The sequence below is a fragment of the Thamnophis elegans genome, chromosome 2 (genome assembly GCF_009769535.1).
Source record: "Thamnophis elegans isolate rThaEle1 chromosome 2, rThaEle1.pri, whole genome shotgun sequence".
Lineage (NCBI taxonomy): Eukaryota > Metazoa > Chordata > Lepidosauria > Squamata > Colubridae > Thamnophis > Thamnophis elegans.
Genome location: NC_045542.1, coordinates 90,255,749 through 90,283,511, shown reverse-complemented (window position 1 = coordinate 90,283,511; position 27,763 = coordinate 90,255,749). Strand labels below are relative to the sequence as shown.

Here is a 27,763-nt window from a genome sequence, read left to right as displayed (position 1 = left end):
CCTACCACCCAGGCCATTACAACACAAAACAACAACAGATACACAGTCAGCACCAATTAGCACCAATTTACCAATCATGATACAGCCACACATCCAATCAGTCCACTTACTGAAACAACGCCAGCACTCCACACACCCCCACCAATATTTATAGAAAGACGACAGCTCTGGCCACACTTTAAGCCAAAAACACCAGCCTGAAGATGGCGAGTGAGACCTCACTGAAACGTTGCCAAGACAATCTCAATCTTACATGGGAAAAGACCCGAATACAACAAGACCATGGAGTTTTGTGAGTTTGGCTGTTTGCTTGTAAACATCTAATTATCTGACAAAAATCATCAGTGCTAATGAGTGTGGGGTTTGTTCCCTAATACCCAGATAAGGTGGGATTAATACTATACAAACAATTAAATAGACAATAGCCTAATAATCAAGGACAGGCAGAGCAATCTACTGTATATAAACAAGAAGCAAACCCTACACTTACTAGCATTAATGATATTACTTGCTTGAATAATGAAATGTCCAAGCAAACAACCAAGTTCACAGAGCACCAAGGACTCCACAATTCATTCATTCCCTCCCTCCCTCCCTCCCCCCCCTCCCTGTATGTGTGTGTGTGTACAAAGCAAAGCCACAGTGCAACCAGAATATTTGAGGCCCAAATTTCAGAGATCTTTGGTTGGTTGTGTGTTAAAATAAATGTGTAAAATGCTAAATGATTTGCTACAATTGTAAAACACATAACCCAAAGTAAATAAGGGCAGTAGTGTTGTATAAGCAGAATTGGAAACAGGCATTTTAGCATCTGTAAAGCCACATCTGTTTTAATGATTGAATATTTGTTTTCTTTCCTTGCTTTCTTGGCAGCCATACCAAATGGATTTGAAATTGAGTCTGAGCCTTCTGAGGAGCCCATTGAGGGACAAGACTTGAGACTAAGTTGCAATGCTGATAACTATACCTATGAAAACCTGCAGTGGTACCGGCTCAATCTCTCAAGATTAAATTATGAAGAGGGCAACCCTCTAGTCCTGGATTGCAAGAATGTCCACCATTATGCAATGAAGCTGCAGGGCGAATTGAATTTCAAACCTAACTCCAATTATGCTGCTTTGACACTCACCATCCCAAGTATCTCTCTAGAAGATGAAGGAGACTATGTATGTGAAGTGCAAAATAGAGAAAACAACGAAAAACACTGCCACAAAAGATATATCTCTGTACATGGTAAGGACCACTGAGGAAGTCAATTTGATAGTGGAAAACCTTGTTGTGCTGAAAGATGCACTGAAATGTGCATGTGTGACTAATGCAAAACAAGGGTAACACTGTAAATAATTCTAATCAATCAGATTTATTCTGAATTGAAATGACCAGAAGTTAATCTTTGAGTTATAGATCTTTCTCGCCACATACTTCTTTATGGAACATAGATGATTTTTGGAGACTTGAGGCAGATGGAGTAGGTTTTCTTTGATGGAAATAATCTGAGTCCTCATAGCAGTAGATATGCTGAGGAAAAAAGTAATGGCTGAAATGACAAATAAAACATTGTCCAAGTACAGAATATGTCTCCTTCCTTATTTCAAAGCAGTTCTGGTGCTTTTGTGAGTTGATGTGATCTTAAATGTCCAGAATTCTACCATTTCCCAAAATGCACTGGCAGTCATTTGGATTCAGATTATTCTGAGGAGACTTGCTTGGTAACAGATTTCTTAAATTTCTTATTCAAATCTTATTTCATAAGAAGAAATGCCACCCATGCCCTTATGTTTTTATGTAGAATTGTGAACAGATATTTATTTTCCTTTAATACTAACACAATGCTAACATGTTTACCTGCTTAGTTAAAGCACAATAACTTCATTGATAATGTTAGTGATAAGCCAGAGTTTTGCTTCACCAAAACATAATTCGAACTTGCTTAACAATCCTAAAGGGAAAAAAACTTGGTGAAAATATACATTTAGAAAACATACATTTAGAAAATATACATTTAGAAAATGTGAGTCAACAGTTATATTAAGAAATCACCAACCTTGAAAGTGGTGCAATATTTGCCATGTTTATAAAGAAAGCTAATGTTGTATTGTCATTAAATTGATGCTATTCATGTGTGAGAGAGAAGTATGTAGCATGTATTTCAACATTTGTATTTATAGCATGTGTACATGCTACAGGTTATCTATAGGGCAGTAATTGCAGGGGGGGAAGAAATTGCCATTTTATGTTGATTTTCTTTAAAGCTGGGTAATAGACAATTAGGTGTGCAGTAGAATCCAATGAATTTTTAATTTTCCTCTATCCATTCATGTTGCTCTTTTAGCTTACTTCAACTAAGCAGGAATGCAGTTTTAGAAACGATATTGTATCATGTTTAATATTAAGGAGTTGGGTAGATGCGCAATGAAAAAAGAGCAACCATAGATTTCCTGCCTGCAAATTTGGAAAAAAAAGGACATAAGGGAAAATATTGTAAAACAGGTTCTGTTTCTTGCCACTTGCATTGGTAACAATTATAATGCTACTATTAATTAATACCCTGTTTCCCTGAAAATAAGACCTCCCTGGATAATAAGCCCAATCAGGCTTTTGTGTGCATGCGCTCAAATAAGCCCTCCCCTGAAAATAAGCCCTCCCAGAAAATATTGCAAGACATCAGCAGCCATGAGGTGATTATGCTCACCACTTCCTGCATCTCAAAAATAATAAGACTGCCCCGAAAATAAGGCCAAGGGCTTATTTCGGGGGTAAAAGAAAATAAGACCCTGTCTTATTTTTGGGGAAACATGGTAGATTGAAACAGAATGGGCCCAGAAACTACAGGCACCCAAAAAAAAAATAACAGAAGTGTTTGGAGAGGAAAAATTACATATTGAGATTGAAACAGTGCTGGGGGAATGATGCATGGATAATTAGAACCAGATATTTCAGTTTTAGGAAAAAAATACTATACAGATTATTAGAAGAATCCAACCTGTTATGCTGTTCAAGAAGATTATATTTCCACTGGTTTTCAAAGCAAATTAAGATCTTGATCACCTGAAAATTACTTTAATTGGCCTCGTTTTATCACATAGTATACTAGAAATGGCACAAGAGCAATGGATCAAGCATAATCTTTCTTATAGATTAACAGCAATCTTTCCTTTGATTTGCCATGGCCAAGTTTCTTTTTTTCCCCTACTTTTTAAGCTATTTGTTACATGCTGTCTTCAAGGAAGTGTTCAGCTCCCACTATACAGAATACTTGTTCTTTATTCTCACATTTCTTGCATTTTATCTCTGTTCTTTTGATATCATTGCTTCAGCTTTAGAGATGCCCAGGTTGAAACAGAACCTGTCAAACATCCTGGTGAACGTGAGTGATTCTATAGAAATGCGCTGCAAGGTGGACGGTGTGCAGATTCCAAACATCAACTGGTATAAAGATGAAAAGCTGGTTGAAAAAGTCTCAGGTATAGCTGGTTGGTTTTATGGGTTTAAGGAATGGAACATGTGTAGATAGAATACTTGCACAGCTATGACTAGAAGTGCAGAAACTTGAAAGTTTCAAACCATTCAAGGTGGGTGGGTGGTGGATGGATGGATGAATGGATGGATGGATAGATGGATGGGTGGAAGGAAGGAAGGAAGGAAGGAAGGAAGGAAGGATGAACGGACAGACACCTGGTGCTGCAGTGTATCCTCAAAATAGTTCACATATACCTGTAGGTTTATACAACAATTTATAAAAAAAATTTCTTTAATTAGTACACAGAGTCTGAAAATATAGGAAACAATTATAAATTATTATGAAGTGTGTGTGTATACCTCCAAGCAACAAACAGGCAACTCTGAAAGTATTTATTTGGTTTCTTTGAACCTTCTCTTTCCTACAAACACATTAATGTCCATGCTTGAAATATGGGAAGCAATCCAAATAACCTATTTGCATGCATAAAGGCAGCATTCACCAACCTGGTGCTTTCAAGGTACATGGTCTAAATTAAATTCTTAAGCAAAACAGAAAATAGATTTGCACCAAGTTTGAAAAAGAGCCCCTCTTTTGGATGCAAAATCCAGATTCCATTTATTCTTGCTTTGGCAGCTTCTTCAGCTTGTTTTGAGAGTTGACTCTCACGTTACAAATGTAATTTATTACATGTATATTACTATTTCTTTGAAAAAGCATGTTATCTTCTATATGCATTGTTTCCTGACTACATTCAAATGGATAGATACTAGTGTTTTATAGATATTACTTTAGTATGGGAACATATGGTTTTAAAACTGTCCAAGTGCTAATTATAAGGATAATACTATTGCTACTATTACTACGGTATTACTACTAATGATAATAAGGTTTTATCTCAGTTACTCATGTTGTGGTTACATACCAAATAGACAATTGCAGTGTTTCCCAAACCTGGGTAAAAGTCAGGTAATGACACAAAAACTTATTATCCAATCACAACAGATTGGAAATTTAAATTGACTTAAAAGATTTTACTTGCATTGGGTAAAAAAAGTATTAAGATACCCTCCCGTGGTTTTACTTATACTTATGTTTCAATTGTTCAGTTTTTATTGTACGCCACCCAAAGTCATATTCATGATATTGGCAGCTATATAAACTTGATAGATAAGTAAATAAAGAAAGAAACAAAGAAACAAATAATGGTCTAACAATGGCCATTGGGGCTTAGAATCAGCTGCTTGAATAGTATATAAATTTAGGAATGGAGGTAAAAAAGGACTGGTGTAGGTTTATCATACATAGCTGAATATCTTTCTTTTCCTCCATGTTTCAGGGATTGACTTGGCAGATTCCAATCAGAGGCTCAGTATCCAAAGGGTGAGAGAAGAAGATGCTGGTCTTTACCTTTGTAGTGTCTGCAATGCCAAAGGTTGTGTGAATTCCTCTGCTTCTGTTTCTGTAGAAGGTACTATTACTAATTTCAGTCGTCTGATTTTATAGAGAGAGTGGTGTATTTGGAAATAAAGCAGCAGCAGGAGAAAGGTAAACAATTTGGAAGGAAAGAAGGCCTTTTGCCATACTGGGGCAGTAAAACGAAATTCATTCTCCATCCTTTATATCCTAAAAAGTTAATCCTAACTAGCCCAATCAAAAGTAAATACAGAAAATTCTCAATAATTCCTCCTTGGCTTTTTCTGTGAATTGGTTCTCTCTGTGTGTATACTTGATTAGTTATATGCCTGTTTATAACCGTTCTTCTATTTCTTTGTCCATGTTTTTCCCCACCTATAGGCTCAGATGACAGGACCAATGTGGAAATCGTAATCTTAATCGGAACTGGGGTTATTGCCATCTTCTTCTGGATTCTCTTGATCCTCATCTTCTGTAATATCAAGAGAGTAAGGCTTCTTTTCCATCCTCCATCTAACAAGTTTGATTTGGTGTAGTAGCAAACAATCACAAACAGCTCCAACCTTCAAATCAGATGAATATTTTACTATTCTTAAATGGGAAATGTAAGCAGAAAAGGCATCTTGTTGTGGAAGATAACATAGGATAACCATTTCTGAAGTCCCATTCCAGTACTGTCATACTTTTATTCAGGCAAAAATTATCTGCTTTTTATCAGGAAAAAGAATGGCTGGCAGCCATGATTAAATAATGTTGGCCTTGCTGTGGAAAAGAACCAAAGAACCAAATACAGATCCCTACTTTTTCATTTGCCCATGCTGTTTGTTTTATTATAAATAAAGTGTAGCACAGTTAATAGGGGGAAAAGTTTCTCACAATGAATCAGTTTCTAGCAGATGTTATTTAGAGCCACTGGGTGTCAGAACCATTTTTTTTTTGCTAAGACAAGCAGAGCCAGTGTCAAGGATCAGGATTCGAAGAAAACTAAACAATGTCACAGGCGCTGTGCAAAATGACCACAATCTAGTCTTGCACAATCTTTCTCTTGTGTTGCAGCCTGCTCATGCTGATATCAAGACGGGCTATCTTTCCATTATCATGAATCCAAATGAAGTCCCTTTGGAAGAACAATGTGAATACCTGACCTATGATTCCAACAAATGGGAATTTCCTCGGGAGAGACTTCGATTAGGTACACAAAAACATTGGGTTTGCTGGTGAGAGAGGAATAGTTGTAAACACTTTCTAGCAATCATGGGGATACCGATTGCTGATAAGAGCGTGTACCGCAAGTTGAGTTGTATTGTAACAGCAACTCATAGGATCTACAGTTCTGTATGCATACAGGGTGGATCTATTCAAAGGTTGTGTGTGTGTATGTGTGTGTGTGTGTGTGTGTGTGTGTGTATGCAGTATGCATACAGCCAGGGTGGATCTACTCAAAGGTATATACAGCAGTTATTGAAGTGCCACCTTTTCCAGTCTAATCCCTCACTTTTCTTGTATTTTCTTTTCAAAAACAAGACATGACATCCCGCTTCAGCTAGCAAGTTCCTTCCTTTGCTTTGTTGACACTGCCTCTTTCTCACTTCCTCTCCTTACCCTTACTGTGAAAAGGCACCACCACCTGTAGATGGTGAAAATGCCATTATTTCCTCTTCCTTTTCATACCTTTATTTCTTTGTTGCCTCGATTTCCTGTTTTGTTTGAGTCTCATTCAAGTCATTGTGAATAGTTATATAAATTCCTCCAATTGCACTCTGGATTTTTTAAAGCCTGCTTTGCACCTTTCTTTTACTTTTTTTTTCCAGGTAAAGTCCTGGGCCATGGGGCTTTTGGGAAAGTAATGGAAGCGTCTGCATTTGGAATTAACAAAAGCAATAGCTGTGAAACTGTGGCAGTTAAAATGCTGAAAGGTAGGCAAAATAAATGAATTCTATAAATATGAGAATATTGGTGCTCTATCTGGAAATATCCATCAAGCTACTAATTGTCTGTGGAAGACAATTTTCCCATGATTTTAACAATCTTTCATCATGTCTTGAATGTTCAACTGTGCTTTGGTCAAGAGAAGTCACAAATCTGACCTTACTGGACTAAAATAATGTCTGCCTGTCTCCAGTGAGATAATCTAGAAATATAGATAAATCTAGAAATCTAGCAAACAAATGAGAATTTTAGTGGACATTTCATTAAAAAAAACTACCATTCCATAAAAAACAAAACTACCGGAAATAATTGTTTGCAGGTTAAAAGTAAAAAGAAGAAACATGAAGGAAAGTTGGTTGGAGACAAGAGATTTTAATTTTTTAATTAGCAGAACAGAATATCTTATTTGTAGCTTAGCTGTTAATTCAACTGATTAATGTCTTCAGCCCTAAGTACTATAATGGAATATTGATAGAATCTCATTTTATAAAAAGGCTTAAGGCACTTGAAAGTACTAACAGCTTTTTCTAATCAACTTAACATTTTAAATTGCAGCTTTTACATCTCTATTTATTTTAATTCTCTGTGGGGATTCTAAAACTAACCTCAGTGTGAATTAGGATAGGGAAAAAATCAAGGAAAATACTTCAAAGGGCTAGGCATTGAGTAATAGCTATTACAACAGAATCAGGGCCTTTTAGTAATTGGAGATTGGTCTTAAAGATATTCTCCCTCCACTGTACAGAAATTGTTGCTGTTCCAATGAAATTAGATAAGTGTTATTGCTACTGTAGATAAAGTCAGCAGATGGTTACTTTTCTCCTTGCTGTGGTGCTTCTAATTTTTCTAGGAGTTTTGAGTGCTTTTTTGTGAAAGAAATCCTCATCTTTGCCTGCATTACTGCTGTGATTATTACAAAAGTTGAAGTCCACAGGTCTTAAAGTTGCCAAGGTTGGAGACGACAGATGTAGAGGATTAAGTCCAAAATCTGCACTAAAGTAACACTGCCTAGTGCTTAGTCCCTGCCTAGTATTAAAGAGCTACAGTAGGAGCTGAATATTATGTATTATGTTAGAGATGATCATAAAATGCTGATACAATGATCGAAGATTGTATCTTTCAGTTGTTGAAAATAAATAAGATGTATTGCAATTCAGTATTTGCAGTATTAGTATCTGCTTCAGTAGGACACTATGACTTGCTCAGATTCAAGTGCTATCTTTTGTATAGCGGCTGTTGGAAAAAATACTAGAGTACTGTTTACCAGCAATGCTAGTTTATGATCCAGGAAGACGTTTTTATTCTATCTGCTTCAGTGTGTATCAGAATATTTTTTGAATTATTATTTTAATGTCCTAGAGTTTATAGTTAGAATTCCAAGCTGTGGAGCAATATAGGAATTACTCCGAGCTTCTGTTCTGTTAATGTACCGTGTGTGTGTTTGTGTGTGTGTTTTATATATATATATATATATATATAGATAGATAGATAGAGAGAGAGAGAGAGAGAGAGAGAGAGAGAGAGATAGATAGATAGATAGATAGATAGATATTCCAAAATTAAATCAAACTTTTACAGGTGTTTACGTGTTAGCTTATATAATGTTTATTTATAATTGATGACTAACTTTGCAAACATAATAAAAGATTGTTTTGATTAGATTTGATTTGAAAGTAAAGCTAAAATGATGGCAAATTGCTACTGAGTCATAGAGATCTGAGATAAAACTTGATGTCTTTATAAATAGTATTGATATGGAATTAGATTTTGAAGTAATCATTTCAATTTATTCGTCCATCCATCCATTTATAGCTGCCCCTGTATTGAGTTGTCATAATATATTTATCATGGCCTTAAGCTGAAGCAATATGTTTCAGAATTTTATTATTAGATATATATAGAAAACAACTCAGTTTTAAAACACAGCATTAAACTTCAATCACACAGAATAATAGTGATCAATCTTTCCATTACATTAATATACATTCAGTTCATAAGCAGCAAATGACTGTACATCATTAAGCCAAGGTTGTAAATCCAGGATGACACATTCCTTCCCTTATAAAAGAGTAAAATTATATATTGCTTCATTGATTGTAAAGTATTGGCTTATTATTCAGAATCACATTCACAACCTTAAACTGTACTAGTCCTACCCAAATCACAATTAACAAACTTAAAAGCAAAAAATTCAAAATGAGACAATAGTGGATCAAGTCCATATTGTATGCATTTGGTACTTAATTTAAAAGTAAGTAAATTTACAGTAAATCTTTTCTTAAAAATATTTTATAGCCCAGGGACAAACAGGTTTTACACTGAGAATATCATGAATTTGCATGCTTAATTAATTTTTATGGAAGTTTGTAAAATGTTCCTATTTTCTCCTATAAATTTGAAACAAAGATATGCACAACAATCTCAGGGTAGTAATGCTCCCATTCAGGTCTAAGGAACTTATCATTAGAGCAGTATTATGTAATGAGAGCATAAATACTTTTTCCTGTGAATAGTCATTGATGCACGAGAAAAATCCACTTAGGAGGATTAGCAAAGGTGGTGGCTAGATTCAGAATCAGAACCAAAAGTGGGTGAAGCTACCTCTGTAACTTTCTACCAGACAAATTGGGCCAAAAAGCTGCAGTGCATGAGCACTTTGGCTCTGAAATGATGTTATTTTAAAAAGTTACTTGATGGTAGTCACTAGAGGTTGTCCACTTGTAATTATGAAAAGCAAGCAAAATAGATTTTAAGTCAATAATTTTATTAGTTGGGTTAAAGCTCTTGTCTTCACTGTATGCTACTTATATTTTTTTCCATACATTTCTATTAACTTATGCTGCAGTATATAACTACCAGATCTCAGTGCTATGGTGAATTTCCAGTGTTCTATTTTCTCTATTTTCAGAAGTAAATCCCAACTCATAGAGCGGGCTTAGTTTCAAATACGTGCTTTTAAGGTTCTGATGTAAGAGTAAAATATTTGTAAGAAAAAAAGGCTTTGTTGTGCCAGCACAATATCTTTATAAATAAATGATCTTATTCAACAGGTTGCATGTAGTTGCAAAGACCTGCTTTAAAAACAGGATGCATGAAGAGAGGGTTCTTTTGTTTACAATGAATTGTACTCCCTATGTAATGTAGAGGGTTTTTAATCTTTTCATTTGAAACTTAAATATAAATTTGAATGATTGAAGGACTATTACTGACACGTATAACTGAAGCTAGACTTGTTTCAGAGGGAGCTACTGCAAGTGAGCACAAGGCTCTCATGTCAGAGCTGAAGATCCTCATTCACATCGGAAACCATCTGAACGTGGTAAATCTCCTGGGTGCTTGCACAAAACCTAATGGTAAATATGCTTCGTCAATATTGAGGGGTAAATGGGAAAAATAAAAGCAATGTTACAAATACTTTTGTTGATTAAGCACAAGTTCTGATGTCAAATATTGCACGTATGCAGATTTGCAGGAGTGTGTGCTCTATTCCAGATGTCCCAAACCCCCAGACAGTGGCCCACTATCAGGCTGTGATCTGTTCAAAATTGGGCTGGAAGAAATGTGCAAGCGTGCACGTGTGAAGCTCCACTCACATGAGCAGGGGCGCTTATGTTGTGTGAGTGAAACTTTGTGGGCAAGAACAAGCGATCTCTGCTCAAGCATCCTTTGCTTGCACAAGTGGAGCTTCACACACGAGCACAAGTGCCTGCTGCTTAGGCAAGTGGAGTTTTGTGTGCGAGCGCAAACACTCTGCTCACGTGCAACGCTCCATTCACATGGGTGGAGACCACGCATGTGCCACTCGCCCAAATGGAGCTGTGGACACACATGTGCACCTGCCACTCAAACACATGCCGGGCTGAGCCAAGCTGGAAAGATTGGGAACCGCTGCTGTATTCACCAATAAAGCAATTCCTTTAGATATAAAGTTCTACCAGGAGTTGCCATAAAATGGGTAGCTATATAAACATTGTAAATAAATCATTGAAATTGAAACTCTGCAGAGTTGCTGATAATTATTATTATTGCCAATATTTAACTCAACCAACTGGCCACCCCTTGAAGGATGGTTACAGTTCATAGCTTTTTCTGTGTTCCAAAGATGCTTTTTCTGAAAGGCAACTAGGCCTTATTAGTTTTTTTTTCCTTTGAAAATGTTATGCTTCTCATCCAAGAAGTTTCTTCAGTTCCAGAAGTTGAACTGAACAAACGTCTTGGATGAGAAGCGAAAGTCCAACAACATGAACTGGATGATTGACACTTTCTGTGCAATTCCCTTCCTTCCTTTCTCCATTGGTTTTTCTTTCGCAGGTCCCCTCATGGTAATTGTTGAATTCTGCAAATATGGAAACCTCTCCAATTATTTGCGAACCAAACGGGAAGGATTCAGTCCTTACAGGGTATGCAACTTATGTTTTCTTAGCACTGTTTCTAATCCCTATTTTTGGAGAAGGTGATGATCTTCTGAAGAAATTTTAGCAATGATATTGGAAATATGCTGCATGCATAAACTTTTATTTAAAGTCTCCTGTCACTGTGGCTTGATATTTGAATGGGAAACTAACTACGGAGATGGTAGGACATAAGTTGTGACTGAAGACACTGCCCTGTTGGAAAAATAATGATTATGATAATAATGATGTTTCTCCATTGAGAAACCATAACTTTTGCTTCCAAATTGCCTTCCCTGGTTGTGATTTTCATAAACTGGAGTTCTGGCAGAGAAAATCAGGGCAAAGTAGGAAGGCTTCTGAAAGCAAGAAGAATGCACAAATATTTTTTTTCTATTATTGCTCCACTGTTCTAAATTGCCCATGTCCTCAATCAGAAGCAGTATGTCTTTAAATGTCTTTTGCATGGGAACAACAATGGAAAGGGATTCTTCTCCCCGTATTCAGTTGGTGTCCTGCCAGAGGCCTGTAGAAGTCAGCATTGCAAAAAGGGAGACTGGAATAGATGGACCTCTGTATCTGTCTTCATTTGTTTAGGCTCGTCAAATTTGAGATTTATAGATTAGCTCTCTCCATTCTTTCTGATGTTGTACAAATTTGTTTAATGTTTCTTCTTTTATGATATCAATCCTTTGCCACCTCACTTTTTTTAAACCATAACTGATTTAGCTAAGCAATTTAATTGCAGGACATGACTATTATGAGACACCAACCAACCAACAACATAAAATGAGGTACTCTTAGCTTGGAAAGCTTCCAGTCATATCACGGGCTTGGTGAAGCCTAATATCTCCTTGTTCAATACTGTTTTCTGTGTAAGATGTGCACAGTACAGATATCCCTCAACCTATGATTACAATTGGCTCATAATAAGTCAAGGTGCTCACCACGTGATGGGATTCAATTTTACAACTATTTTACGATGGCATAAAGGGAGTCACTACAGTGGTTAAACAAATCATGTGATCATTAAGAAAATCCAGCTAATCCAATACCCTTGCTTCATTAGGTGGAATTGATTTCGATGTTATACAATCCATTTGGTGAAATCCATGTGTATAAATAGTGTGATAGTTGAATAGATAATGTACTGGAGATCCTAAGATGATTTTCTTGATAGAAAATCACCAAGTGATCACCTACCGCATTGTTTACTCCTAAACAAAATCTGTCAACAATTTCTGCTTTTTCTCAGATTTGGAGGTTGAAATTTCCATAATGTTTATACTAAATACTAAGTACTTTATCTAGCATTTCTGTAATCTTTTCAAATGTTAATATACAATTGTTCCATTTCTTCTTTGAATGCATCTGTAGGTGCATTTATTTGGGAAATTGTGACATTCAGAAGCTTTGCTCTGATTCAAACCACCATTATACTGTAATTTACTATTTGGAAACTTTCAACTTATTTGATTATTTTCTTGCTTGTTATCAGTACTCCTCCATTCCTTCTGATGTTGTCATTTCTGGAATGGGATACTGTCAACTCATCTAGCTGAATGTCACTGTTTCCAGTCCAGTTGATGGCAAGAATGGCTATTTTGATCCTAGCCATTTCTTTCTGGATGATATCCAGCTTCCCAGGGTTCATACTTCTCACACTCCAATTCCAATCATACAGCCTTGTTCATTTTTTTCCATCACAGATGGTGCCTTTCATCGTAGGCTTTATTAGCATTCAGGCTCTTCAAGGGGATTTCTGCTGCTGTCTCATTATCTCCTAGACTACTTGTAACCCGTTGGTCTTCCCAGTAACACATTTGATATTTTCTTCCCTGGAAACCCAACCTTTGATATTATAGTCAAACCTTTCTCTGAATTGTTTCCCACAAAACTTTATTTTTTTATTAAATTTATACGGTATCCATTTCACTGTCAAGCAACTCTGGATGCCTTATAACATTATGAAAACATAATATAAAACAGTAAGACCTGTAAAAACATTAAAAGATATAATATTAACACACATTAAAATGAATCAAAAATTAGATAAAAGAAACCAATATGCAAATAAGCCATGGGAGGAGTCTTCCTATTTTACTAACCACATTCAAAATAGGATATCCCATTGGCACCCCCAAGCCATTTGCCAGATAAGGTTTTCAGGGTCTTTTGGAATGACAAGCGGGTGGAAGCAGATCTCACTTCGAGAGGCACAATATTCCAAATGGCGGGAATTACAGCAGAAAACGTTTTTCTCCTGGATTCTGCCAGCTGAAATTCTTTGCCAATGAAGTCTGTAGCATACCACTTATTGATAATAATATAATTGGAATAGGTCACTAGGTATTTCTCCAGCCCTTCCCATTTGTCTGGGCTTATGAATGGCATTTATAAGTACTATAAGATACAAATAGGGATGTCTTATTTTCACCACCCACCTTATAAACTGTATGGCTCATCTGTGTTGTGACTTGTATATCTGCTATTCCCATGTTTACCTTTTTATCTGCTCAGTAAAGTTTAATGTGTTTGGACTGTTTGATCTAATATGAAGAAATATCCCTATTGATTGAATCACTGAATAATTAGCTTCCTAATAAGCATGAACCATGGTAGCTCAGTGATTAGAATACAGTACTGCGGGCTACTTCTGCTGCCTGCTGACTGGCTGCAGTTTAGCAGTTTAGTTCTCACTGGCTCAAGGTTGACTCAGTCTTCTATCCTTCCAAGGTCAGTAAAATGAGGACCCAGATTGTTGGGGACAGTATGCTGACTCTGTAATCTGTTTAGAGAGGGCTGTGAAGCAGTATATAAGTGCTATTGCGATTGCTATTACAGTCATTCAATCTTCTTCATGCAAGGCAAGTATACTAAACTGTGATGGAATATCCAACAGATTCTGAGAACATGGAGGATGGAGAAAAATCATTACAGGAAGAAACAGAACAGAGGGAAGGGAATGGAAGGAAGGGGGGGAACATGCTGACTCTGTAAATCACTTAGAAAGGGCTATAAAGCACTATGAAGCAGTATCTAAATCTAAGCCCTATTGCTATGCTAACTTTTGTCATCTGGTTGTCTTCCCAGGAAAAATCCCCAAGGCTGCGCATCCAAGTTCGTTCCATTGTGGAAGCAGTTCGAGCAGACAAAAGAAGCCAGTCTTGCACCCGTGACAGTGCAATTTTTAATAGACTTCTAATTAACAAGAGTCAGACAGCATCATCTCCACATTTCATACAAGAAGGTAAAGAATGGTGTCTGACTGTTTTTCCTTCAAAGGACTATAATTCATTGTGCAGGGCTTCTTAAATCATGGTCTTAACAAATCTTGAAAAATAATGATAACTGTGTGGGTTACTATTTATCCTAACCTTAGATATTAGAAAAAAATGGGCAAGCAAGATACTAGATGTTTTATGTATTTTACATTAAGAGCCTGAAGAACTGGACTATTCAGCATCACTGTGAATGGTAACAGTGGCATGAGTTCTTGGCAATTTATAGGATAGGGAGAAATAGTGAGTCATTATTTAAATTTTTTTCTTCATAAGAATTAGGTCACAAGAAAGGCCCAGAATTTTCAGGGAATAATGCTATGTAATTATATAGTATATGCCATCAAATGAAAATGAATGAAGGTATGCCTGTAATAGGAGTGAGGATTTCATCACACCCGCTGCATGTGCTTCCCAAGATATTTTGATAATATCTCCTTGAAAGCCCTATTTATTTTTTATTAAATATGTCTTCAAAATTCAGAGGTGAAAGATTTAGAATTTCAGTGGCAGCCCACCCAGAAACAATCTCTTAGGTATTTAAAAGAGCAGAATTAAGCTGGGGAGGGGACAGATAAATTCAGAATATTGAGCACTGAGTGAATTTAAGATTTATATATTAAATTCAGTTACAGAAATATTGTGTGGGTGAGAGAGATAGAGAGGGAGGGAGAGAAAGAGAGAGAGAAAGAGAGAGAGAGAGAGAGATTTTTATTTGGATAGAAGTATATGTAAATATTGACAAAAAAACCTCTGTGCTCATCCTGTTTTATAATTAAGTTTGATAATAGTTTTTATTAATGAATACAATTATTACTAGTTGTATAGCTGAAGTAATTTTATTCAAATATATCTTTGAGAAATTTCACTGATACGTATAATAATTACAATAATTATGCTAACATACTCACTAAATAAGCTAGATTGTAGTCATAAAAACATATTTTCTTTTATATTGTTTCAAAAATAGGAGTTTAATACTTTACCCCTCCCAATTCTCTCTTAGAGACCAGATATTTTTTATGAGATAGTTCCCTTTTATCAAAACAATCTCCTATCTTTCCGGGCACACCATTCATTGTCTGTCACTTCATGAATATATAAAACTTTCCAAAAATATTTACCATTTTAGTTAAGGTCACATGGCAAAGATATATGATTCTTCAAAAGATCACTATCATTCCATGCCTAATCGTTTGCAGCACCTGGGCAAAAAGAAACACACAGTTTTCCTGCAGGCAAGGAATTTTGTTATCTGACTGCTCATACATTTCTTTTTCCAATCAGGAAACAGATGCAGAAAGCCGCCACCACCACCATCCCATCAAAAAAAAGACATACTCAATTCAGTCTCAATTTCTTTGACAGAATTCATGTTTATTTGCTGTTAAATCTCTCATAATTAAACTGCTAATACCTGACAGATAAAAGATTTACTTCAATTAATGGATAGATATCTAATAAAGAGATGCCCTATAACAGTGTGCCCACACCCGCAATTCGCCGTCGCCTGCACATGGACGCATGACTCCCCCTGTGCTCCCTCTTGCATGTACACACATTGTGCCTTGTTTTGGCCCTAGCAGGCCTCCCTGAAGCCTCCTGGGCCCCAAAATGGGGCTCCCCCTGTCCCCCGCGCATGCACGTGCATCTCCTGCATGCATAGCAGAGACCTGAAAATCAGCTGGCTGGTGGGAGGTGTGCACACATGCACAGTGAAGCTGAGCTGGGCGATGGCTCACGTGCCCACAGAAGGGCTCCGCATGCCACCTGTGGCACACATGCTATAGGTTCGCCATCACGGCCCTATAACTTGTGTGAAGGTTGGCCGTGTTCTCAGCACTATTGCACTTGCTACCCAGCATATAGCTATATGTATGTTTAAGCTCTGTTGTTTTCATTTGAACTAAATTGTACAGAACTGGGTCCTTAGATTCCCAGCTACTGCTTGAAGGGAGATTCATCTTACGTGCCAATTGTTCCCTTTTGTGTACCTGGAGCACTTGTTCGTGGTCATTTCTCGTTTGGATTATGTGCTTTATATGAGCTGCCCTTGAAGTTCACCCAGAAATTAGCATCGGTCCGAAATGTGGCCACTTGCATAGTATTGAGCACCTCTCAGATTGTCTATGCTATACCATTGCTGCATCAGTTACACTGACTCTGCTTTTAAGGTGATGGTTATCACCTTTAAAAGTGTAGGAGAAGAGATGGCACAACAGGGCTGAAGTGAAAAGGGGGATCGGCCTAGAATTCCTACATAGTCACAAAAGAACTCAGTCCAACTGCTTTGAGTGCCATTGAGGGGGGGCATTTGCCCAGGTTCGCCTGGTGCGCCAGTTGCGACCCTACCTGAACCGGGAGGCCCTCACAACAGTCACTCGGGCCCTTGTGACCTCTAGGCTGGAATACTGCAATGTGCTCTACATGGGGCTGCCCTTGAAGAGCATCCGGCGACTTCAGCTAGTCCAGAACGCAGCCGCGCGAGTGATTGTGGGTGCACCTCGGTTCACCCACATAACACCTATCCTCCGCGAGCTGCGCTGGCTACCTGTTGATCTCCGGGTGCGCTTCAAGGTGCTACTTGTCACTCATAAAGCCCTTCATGGTAGTGGGTCTGCGTACTTGAGAGACCGCCTCCTGCCAATTACCTCCCTGCGACCAATTAGATCACATAGATTAGGCCTCCTCCGAGTTCCATCTGCCAGTCAGTGCCAACTGGCAACTACACGGAGGAGAGCCTTTTCAGTAGTAGCTCCGACCCTTTGGAACGATCTCCCCGTGGAGATTCGTACCCTCACCACCGTCCAGACCTTCCGCACAGCCCTTAAGACCTGGCTAGCCCGTCAGGCCTGGGGACAAAGATAACTGTCCCCACCCGAATGATGAATGAATGTTGCTTACTATTTTACTTCTATGTATTATTTGTGTCTATTGTCTGTATACACCCCCCCCCTCATTTTTTATGTAAGCCGCCCTGAGTCCCCTCAGGGAAAAGGGCGGTCTATAAGTATTAATAAATACCAAATACCAAATACCAAATACCATTGAGCCTTACCCAGCTCATGCTTTTAGGTTTAATTGAACCTTCATGTGTGGACCTGGTCTTTTGCACCTGACAAAAGTCCTACATGGCATCTCCCTATGTAGATATCCACTTGTTCTACTGTGACTACTTAGGAAGTATGCCTTTTCTGTAGCAACACCACTTAGCTTTTCCTTAAAGTGTTGGGGTAGGGTGAGATAGGAATGAAAAGAGTAGTGTGCACATAATTTGGTTGTAATGACAAGTTTTTATAATGTTAAGTTTCATTTGGTTTTCATTTTGTTTTGCTTGTTTTTCCTGCCTGCATATAATGCCTTTGTTCTTTGGTTGTCAGCCACCCAGTTTGTTTTAACTAACTAATAATCAACAATAACATTGTTCCTGGACAATATTATTTGATCCCAATTATTCCACTACCTTTTTCTATTTAGCAAGATTTCTTTTTTTATAATTTTTTTAAAAATTTTTAATTTAAAACAAACAATCCTTCTATACATGCTGTAGAAAGGGTATCAATTGGTTACAAAAAGACTTTTGTGCATCTCTTCCACAGTCAACAAACATACTTCATATTAACTCAAGCATTTTAACTCAAATATATATTTAAACATTTCACCATCATCATATATCCATTTTCATTTGACTATAATTGTTTAAGCATCCTTCATCATAAACCATCATATACCAAAGTTTAATACATAACCACATACTGGCCTTTCAATTACTATTTCTAAGATCCTCTACTAACACTAAATCCTTATGTCCTATTCTAAACATCCATAATATTTAATAACAAAGTTTTCTAATCCTCCTTTCCAAATACTGTTTAAAATTTACATCCAGTTTCTATATTATACCCATTTCTATATATACGTTGTTATTCTTATCCCTCCTTTATTTGACTGTATCCTGTATCATAACATTTTCCCCCTAATAATCGAAACTTTAGCTGTATCTAAGTTGGTTCCCTTTTTTTATTAACCTTTATGTATAATCCAAAGGGATTTCTAATCTTCCTTACATGGGTACCATTGCATATTCATATCCAATTATACTCATCATAACACTACACATTGTATATATTAGTAACATTATCAATTATTTATTTAAACTATATCTATTGTCAATAAATTTCACTAAGTTTAATTAGTTTTAAATTATATTCTTCCATCTATCAACCTGTACCTTTCCAATAGCAAAACAGTCTCATATCTTCTGCCATTTGTGGTGCCAGTCCTCTAATCATCTCCTTGATCAACTTTGTATGGACTCCTCTTAGCAACTCCTTGCTTATAAGATCTCTCATGTAAACTTGATGCCCTTCTTCTGTTTCCTTAATCAGCTTATCTTTGATTGTCAGTAGTGTTATCCATGCTATTGCTAATGAGGTTTCTCTCTTTAAATCCATAGATTCTTTGCTTTTTTCTTTTTCTGTATCTTGCCCTCTGGGATAAATTTCCCTCCCTTTAATTCCGCTTTAAGTATTCTACTCTTTCCATTTTCAGAGACTGGCCAATCACCATAAATATCAGCAAATTTAATCTCTTTATATTCATTTTCAACTTCAATTTCTTGAGTTTTAACCACCACATTTTGCATTTGATAAACATCTTCAACTTCTTCATCATATTTTGCTGTTATGTGCTCTAAGTCTTCCAATTTCTTGTCTAACCTCTTATATATATTTGATAATTTCTGTATTTCTGAAAATATCTTTGCAAGCTCAAGATTCCTGTTTGCTTTTGAAATTGTGCCATTCTTTCCAGCTAACAAACACAGCTGCTCTAGCTTGGAAGGTTTAAAAAAATTAAACATATATTCACAAAAACATTTGTTTTCACTTTTCTCTGGTTAGAGATATACTTCAAAGGGACATCTGTGTGATTCCCTTCTTATCACTCTCTATAACCAAGCAGTAAGACCTTACAATGCCAAGCCAAAACAATCAGCAAAGAAAAAAAATGTTCCATTTCCAATACACAAACTCCAATAAACAAACCCTCCAGCCTCCGAGCAGCTTTCTTCTTCTATTTTTTTCTTTTATTGTTCTCTGCAACCTATGGACTAAAGTTTTCTTTCATTGCTGTGGGTGTTTTTATAACTCATTTAAAGATTGGACTCTTTTTTCTAACTTGAAATACAAAAAAGATACAAAAGAAATAAGATTTAGCAAGATTTCTGTGGGACATCCTCCCACTCCTCAGAATGCAGTGGTACAGTAAATACTATTGCCTGGGGAAAGTAACCTTTTCTTTTCCACTGCCAGCCTACAGAATGTAACCTTCTTACTTGCACTTTTATACAGTGGATGATTTATGGCAAAGCCCTCTGACAATGGAAGATCTGATCTGCTACAGCTTTCAAGTTGCCCGTGGAATGGAGTTTCTAGCCTCTAGAAAGGTAAGTGATCTATCTGTCCATCCATCCATCCATCCATCCATCCAGAGGTGGGTTCTTACCAGTTCAGCCAAGTCAGTAGTAACTCAGTCGGCCACGCACCCGAACCGGTTCTATTGGCGGCGCCACCATCTTGTTCTTTGGTTCTGCACTTGCATTTTTTTTACTTCTGCACCGCGTCCCTCAGCGAACCAGCAGTAACAGAAGCTGGAACCCATCCATCCATTCATCCATCTCAACATGTGTCTTTTCTTGATAGTTATTATTGGGGGGAAATATCAATAAACCACAGATTGATGCAGGATGAAAACAAATTAGAGAAGCTTTGGGGGGAAAAATAGGGTTAGAGGATTCCACTCTCTGGAAGAAAATCTGCTTTCCTTATGGGGTGAGAGCAAAAACGGCTCTGAAGTAGGATGCAAATTTTGGCAAAAGGCCTGACTATGGGTTGAGCCATCTGTTCAACAACACTGATTTAAAGATTAGGAAGAAGTTATAAAGGAGAGACACTGTTTTTCCCACCCACTGCACAGATCACATGTAGGACCTGATAGCGATAACAAAAGCACTTAGATTTATATACTACACCACAGTGCTTTATAGTATTCTCTGATCAATGCTATAAACACATCAGCATATTGCCCCCCTACAATCTGGGTCCTCATTTTACTGACCATGGGAGGATGGAAGGCTGAGTTAACCTTGAGCTGGTCAAAATCCTCAAAATGAGGTGACAGAGCCTACCAGTAAACTGCAGTCAACATTGCTCCCCCTTCGGAACCGACTTTCAGTGGGGAAATACATTTGCACCCATGCTATGGAATGAAACCCATCCAGGTGAGCTGTTAGGCCATTTTTTTTCCCTGTGTGTCTATTGGTTTACATGGTGGAGCTTTAATGCTTAACGCAGGAGCAGCAAACTGCTCTCCCATAGAAAGAGTCATTTGGGCACTTTTTATCATTTGTCCAGCTGTCTTCTAGAATGTATAAGTAGCAGGGGGAAATGCAATATCCTTGAAACACACGGCTGGCTGGCTGCCACACCAATGAACAGGAGTATAGTTTTATTTTATGTCCCACCTGTGCCATTTTGTTTCAGTTGCTTGGCCAAGCAGAGACAGCATAAAGCTATTGAGAGCAAGGTTTACTTATGTTTGCTTATGCATTTCTGGAAGCACCTGCCATTCTACTGTGAGATGCAAGATTACTGGACAAGATTGCCTTTGATCTGATCCAGAACAGCATTTCTTACTTATTTGTTTACAATTTGTGGTTTTGCAAATAAATGAGAGAGACTATAAGGTGTTTCAGTACTTTCTGGAAAGGATTTCTTGCTTCTTTTACTTACATCTTCCACGGAGAGTACAAGCCTGAGAGAGATTTATGCTTTTTTCCCCAGTTTTTCTGTCCTTTTTGAAAATTTTGTATTAACATTTAATTTATTTTGGATTTCTCCCCACCCTTTTCTGCATTTTCCTGTAGTGTATCCATAGAGACTTAGCAGCTCGGAACATCTTATTGTCAGAGAACAATGTGGTGAAGATTTGTGACTTTGGTCTAGCTCGGGATATCTACAAGGACCCTGACTATGTCAGGAAGGGCAGTGTGAGTTCTGGGTTGTCCTCTGGGGGTGGGGGGAAAGAACTGGTTTCTGAAGTTGGTTGCCAGTCAATATCTTTCAGTGTTATTGTATAAAAATCAATATAGCTGTATTAAACATAAGAGGGGGGACCAAAATTCATATTGGAATGTGGACTATTGTGTATATATTTGATTAGTCCAATGAAGATATTGCCTGTATGGATTTTGGATTTATTTTATTTACTAATGACCTTTGGGCATCCCAATGCAGAGGAAATGTTTATCCCAAGAAAGGTACGGTACCTGGAGGAATGAAGCAGACAAATGTTTCACGTAGTGTAATTTCTTGATATAAGCTAAGTATTAGGGTCAGTGCCCAAGATGGAAATATATGCCTGCTTATAGGTATTTGAGCTGTCAGAGCACAATCCCCTTGCTATTAACATGCGGTTTGGGGTTGATGTCAATTGGAAGTCAACATCAACTGGAGGCCACTTGCTCCCCATCACTAAGAAACTCAATAGCCTTTAGCAGGGCTTGGAAGCAATCTCTGAGTCAGACACTGTCTCCATTTACTGAGAAAGGTCCCTTGATACAACTTTAAAAATAAATAAATTATGAAGTAGAAGATAGGACTTTTTTTCTTGCAAACCCATAGTCTACAAAGCTGCTTTGAGAGAACGAATAAATAATATTTAAATGTTATCTTGAAATACTTCTGGTTTTTTTGAAATTGGTCCGGTTTGAATTTAAATATGAGCCAAATTTCACTATTCTTCCTTGTTTTGGAATTCACAGCAAATGCAGCTAGTGTCAAGGCAGATAAGACTATACCAGATTGGAACTTCCTCTTATTTGAAAATGAAAATTTATTTATTGTATTTTCTGCCCATCTTCAAACACCATTGTAGAATCTCTGAAGACTTTCCTGTGTTTTTTAAAAAAATATATTGTTTTTCTTCCATTGTAATATATGTACCTTCATATCGCTGTACTATAGGCCCGTCTTCCACTCAAGTGGATGGCTCCAGAAAGCATTTTTGACAAAGTTTACACTACTCAGAGTGATGTCTGGTCGTTTGGAGTCCTATTGTGGGAGATATTCTCTTTAGGTAAGTATTAAATATTTGGACTCTTCATGGGATTAGTTATGTTTTTATGAGCATACAATTTAAAAATAGACTGCAAGATTCTCCATATTTCATTATTTTCCCCACCACCACCTGTATTTCCTATAGTTAAGTGATCAATTGCAAAATTCATCTATCACTTTACTTGTTTTATAATTAAAAAAACTTATGACTGGAAACTGCATATGTCAATGATCTGCTATCTCAAGTAATAAACCAGGTTTTACTTATGGTTCATCTATAATTAAAATGGCAACATCTACCTGACTTTAACCGAGCTCAAAAATCTAAGCAGAATCAGTCCTGGATAGTGTTTGGATGAGAGGCCAACTAGAGATACTAGCACTATAAGTTAGATTTTAAAATTTGAAAACATCCTGAAAGACAATGACAAGCCATTTTGATATTCTTGCCAAGGAAATTACATGGATAATCAATAAAGTCATTAGGAGTCAACTTAGTTTGAAGTGGACTTTACTTTTAATTCTGAGAATGTTTGTAACATTCTCATATCATGCCAACTTTAGAAATTAAGGGTTGAAAATTTCTTGAGTAGTATTGAACAACCGCAAACCAATCTTGTCATTCTGACTCTTTTTACAGAGAATGTTTCGGCTTGTTTAATGGCTTCTGAGTAGCTACAAAACAGTCATTGTGAAATAGATTCCATTATAGAAGTAATTAGAAAAAAAATGCCTGTATTTTACTGTACTGCATTTAATCAAAACAGTAGATAGGTACAGCTGCAAGAATCCATCTATTATTTCTTTTCTTCCCCTTTCTCTTTATACCACTGCATCTTTTCAGGAGCCTCCCCTTACCCTGGAGTACAAATCAATGAGGAATTTTGCCAAAGACTAAAAGATGGCACCAGGATGAGAGCTCCAGAATATGCTACTGCAGAAATGTGAGTTAAAGTACTTCAATATATAGCCAACAATGAAGATACTAAATCAACAAATTATAGATGTGCAGGACGTTTCAGAGCTTCTTGTATGGGAGACTGAGGTGAATTATAGTCTAGCTGCTTACATCTCTTTTGTAGTAACACAACCGGTCTCAAGTTTAGCATCCACCTTAAGGTTGGGTTTTTCCTTTACATTCCATTTCATCTGTACCTGACTAACAGTATGCAAAAATTGGTTCTTTGCAGATACAGAATAATGCTGAATTGTTGGTATGGAGATCCCAAAGAAAGGCCAACATTCTCTGATTTGGTTGAGATCTTAGGAGATCTTCTTCAAGAAAATGTTCAACAGGTCAGTTTCCAATTATTATCAGAACACAAAGATAAGCTGAAGTAGTCAGCAATATCTGGAGTTAATTATTATTATGGTTTTGTCACACAGTCAGCCAGATGTTCAGAATGAACAGATTTGGCATTTTTATCCATCTATCAATTCCTTCTCAGGGGATAGGGAGATGCTGATGTTTGATAGTATTAAAGGTATTGCAAGTAACACTGCCTTTTGCAATTGACTCATGGTATTTTGTCAATGCTGATAGTATTCAAGTAGTGCTCCAGTTTTTGGGATTGCACCCACCACAATCATTCTGCTTATGTTTGCAGGTCTTTTTATTTTGTTAATTTTCTCTAGTTCTTCTCCTTCTAGTCTGCAGTCTCCAAGTACTGCCACATCCACCATCTAGGCTTTTTTATTTTTCTTATCAATAATTGTTAAGTCTGAGGTATTATGTTGCAGGTGCCTATCTCTTTGAATTCTAAAGTCCCAGAGCACCTCAGCATCTTCATTTTCTATTACTTTTTCTGCTTTTGGTCTTGCCTGTTCTTACTAGCAATAGCAATAGCAGTTAGACTTATATACCGCTTCATAGGGCTTTCAGCCCTCTCTAAGCGGTTTACAGAGTCAGCATATCGCCCCCACAATCTGGGTCCTCATTTTACCCACCTCGGAAGGATGGAAGGCTGAGTCAACCCTGAGCCGGTGAGATTTGAACCGCTGAACTGCAGATAGCAGTCAGCTGAAGTGGCCTGCAGTACTGCACTCTACCCACTGCGCCACCTCGGCTACTTGCAGGCAGATGTTATTATTACTGGTATTTATGTTGGTTATCAGTTTGTGAGAATGAATATTTAGAGACCTCCCATCTCCCTCTTAAAGCGACTCTATGTCATTATATAATACATGGCATAGCTTTCAATGCAACGTTATAGCTTTCAATTAAATGTCATTGGACAGACATGAAATGTTTTCATAGTCCTTATTTTTTAATAAAGCAAAAACTGTTCATGTTATTGCTGCAACCTATGCAATATCATCAAATTGGAAGAAACCACTTTGCCATTCTGATGAAGAATCTTTTTTGCTCTGTTCGTTAACAAATGCAGCTTATCATATCCCACAAATATCCTAATCAGTCTGGACTGCTGTGTGTCACACAGCAGGTCTGAAGTAGAAATATGTATTTTACATTAATACATATATACTGTATGTATTTAAAATACATATATTTTTAAATGATTTGTGCAAAGAAGGCAAGGCACAAAATAAAAAAAATAACTTGTGATATTACTAGGTTGATTCCTTCCATGGTAAGAAAGTCAGAAAACAATTAGACTTTGTATTAATAAATTGTGTGCAAAAATATCAGGATCAAAAAAATGCATTGACTGTATCTTGGCTATAGTCAATATTTAGTTTTGGATTATAGTTGTTTATTATATACTGCAGAACGTGCAGCTGGAAGCAGACAGAGGATAAGAACTGCATTAGGCTGTATTTGGCATCAGAAATGTTGAATGATACTACAGTAATGCTATTTCTGAAGCCTCTGAAACTTACTAGACAGTTTTCAGTTTTTAAAAAATCCACCCAATTTCTTAGTATTCTCTTAGATAATGTTAGAGTATTCTAGATTGCTATCTGTTGCTATTCTTCATTGCTATTCTTCATGCACTCGCATTATTTATTTGCATCACATCATGCAGTATGATTTCTAGGGATAACCCCCTGGAGTTTTTTATTTTCTTCCCATGTTCCCATCCCACTTCACGGTACATCATCAAATTGGCTGGCTTATTTATATCACAAAAGAATTTACATGCTTTCTTTCTCCACTGATTTCACAGCCTTCCCAATTGATAGATTGATATTTTTATATAAATTTTATTAAATTTTAAAGAGAAAATAAAAGTTAACAAAAAATAATATAATAAAGAAAACAAGGAAAAGAAAAAGACAAACATGCAGAAAGAAAAGATAAAAAAAACCGAAATAAGCTTCTGATTTCCTTTGCAGCAAATACAAGTATGATTCCAAAATTATCTCTTACACTATGGTTACAAAAAAGAGTCTCTCATTTTTTTCTATTATATACTGTTTTTTCTAATCATCAAAATTACAAGTCATAAGTGCATATTTTCTGTTTTATGCAATAATCTATAAGGGGTTTTTAACCTTAGCTTTGTCATATCCCATATATCCATTCCACCCAAAACTCAGCTTCTAACTTCAATAGCTACTATAAGAGCCGAGGTGGCGCAGTGGTTAAATGCAGCACTGCAGGCTACTCAGCTGACTGCAGTTCTGCAATTTGGCTGTTCAAATCTCACCGGCTCAGGGTTGACTCAGCCTTCCATCCTTCCGAGTTGGATAAAATGAGGACCCGGATTGTTGTTGGGGGCAATATGCTGACTCTGTAAACCGCTTAGAGAGGGCTGAAAGCCCTATGAAGCGGTATATAAGTCTAATTGCTATTGCTATTTCTCAGCAACACAATTTGAATGTATAATTTTAAATCTGGTAGATCCAATCCTTTTAATTCCTTTCCATCTTGAAATACCTTATTTGGGGAGAGGGAGTCATCTAGCAATACAAATTTAGATAAATACTTCTGCCATTGTTTAAATGAACCATCAGTTGTCAAACCAGATACTGCTTGAAACAAAAACAACATTCTAGATTAAACAGGTTAAATCCGTATTAACAACTATTTGTGCTGCCCATGAAATGTAAATCAATTCATTTTCTAAAATTCTCTCCAAAATTCATATTTTCAAAAATTTAAGTAAACAAAAAGCCCAGTTCAAATTATTATAAATCTTCTCTGCATCTAAAAAGATCATTGCAGCATGTTTTTCGGTATCTTGTTCCAAATATTTCAAAATATCCAATACAGTTCTAACGTTATCTTTAAACTGTCTTTTAAGTTAAAAAAAACCATATTGGTCCTCGTGAATACATTCTTGAAAAATTATTTTCAATCTGTTAGTTAAAATAATTATTGACTAATTTTAGTTGTTCCAGCAGCAATTAATACAAGGTTGGAATGGAATGCCTTAGTTTCAAATGTTATAAAAACTAGAAATTGATATATAATATATGTTCTAGTTTTGCTTATGTGGTTATTTTATATTATGGCTGCTCCTAGAAATGAAATTTCAAGGAACTGATAACTAATTATGCAAATAGTTACATTTTAAAGGCTAATGTGTTATATCATTTTATGAGATAAATTATTGTTTATTACTTTCCTCAGTATATGTCCATACCATCTTTAACTATGTCTTATTAAAGATACAAAGAAGAGACCAAAACTGTATTTAGATCCATTATTGTGCTTCCTATTGGTAAAATCTTCTATCATCATTGCTCATAAACATTTATCTGGATTCTTTTAGGAGGGGAAAGATTATATACCATTAAATGACTCTCAGAGTTCTGAAGATGATGGCTTTTCCCAGGTGGCTTCATCCATCCAGCAGAATTCTGATGAAGAAGAATTTGACATGAAGATACACTGTCATAATGTAGCAGCAAGGTAACTGGTACTGTTTTTTGAGAAATATGATAGGAAGTCAGAAGTAGCTAAAAGTCAGCCAATGTTTGAACAAAGATTTTACAAGGATTGCATGTCTTTTTCATACTGATAAGAATTTCTCAATATTACCAGTCACATCTAAAATCTTTGCAATGAGGTCTTTTAAATTATATTTATTTAAAATATACCCCACAATTATTGGGTTAGGCTTATTTGTATAATGTATATGCAGAAGGCTGCTTTCGTAATAAGTCAACAGTTAACATGTCTACTTCCTGTAGGATTATGAATATTTTCCCTGTATTACTAAAGATGGCTACCTCAAGCACTAAGAAGGAAATTGCCAATTG

General features: G+C 36.7%; 1 protein-coding gene across 3 annotated transcripts in view; it reads left to right on the top strand.

Annotated features, from left to right (window-relative positions):
* The window catches only part of FLT4 (fms related receptor tyrosine kinase 4), a 108,663-nt gene that overhangs the window by 71,937 nt on the left and 8,963 nt on the right, over positions 1–27,763 (top strand). For all 3 annotated transcript variants that reach the window (XM_032211829.1, XM_032211830.1, XM_032211827.1), the window contains exons 13-27: positions 874–1,233; positions 3,318–3,464; positions 4,800–4,931; positions 5,258–5,364; positions 5,933–6,068; positions 6,688–6,792; positions 10,045–10,158; positions 11,117–11,205; positions 14,290–14,446; positions 19,829–19,923; positions 21,403–21,525; positions 22,502–22,613; positions 23,439–23,538; positions 23,785–23,890; positions 27,274–27,413. In XM_032211829.1, coding sequence (XP_032067720.1) covers positions 874–1,233; positions 3,318–3,464; positions 4,800–4,931; positions 5,258–5,364; positions 5,933–6,068; positions 6,688–6,792; positions 10,045–10,158; positions 11,117–11,205; positions 14,290–14,446; positions 19,829–19,923; positions 21,403–21,525; positions 22,502–22,613; positions 23,439–23,538; positions 23,785–23,890; positions 27,274–27,413 — 2,023 coding nt within the window. The remainder of the gene's footprint in view (positions 1–873; positions 1,234–3,317; positions 3,465–4,799; positions 4,932–5,257; positions 5,365–5,932; positions 6,069–6,687; positions 6,793–10,044; positions 10,159–11,116; positions 11,206–14,289; positions 14,447–19,828; positions 19,924–21,402; positions 21,526–22,501; positions 22,614–23,438; positions 23,539–23,784; positions 23,891–27,273; positions 27,414–27,763) is intronic.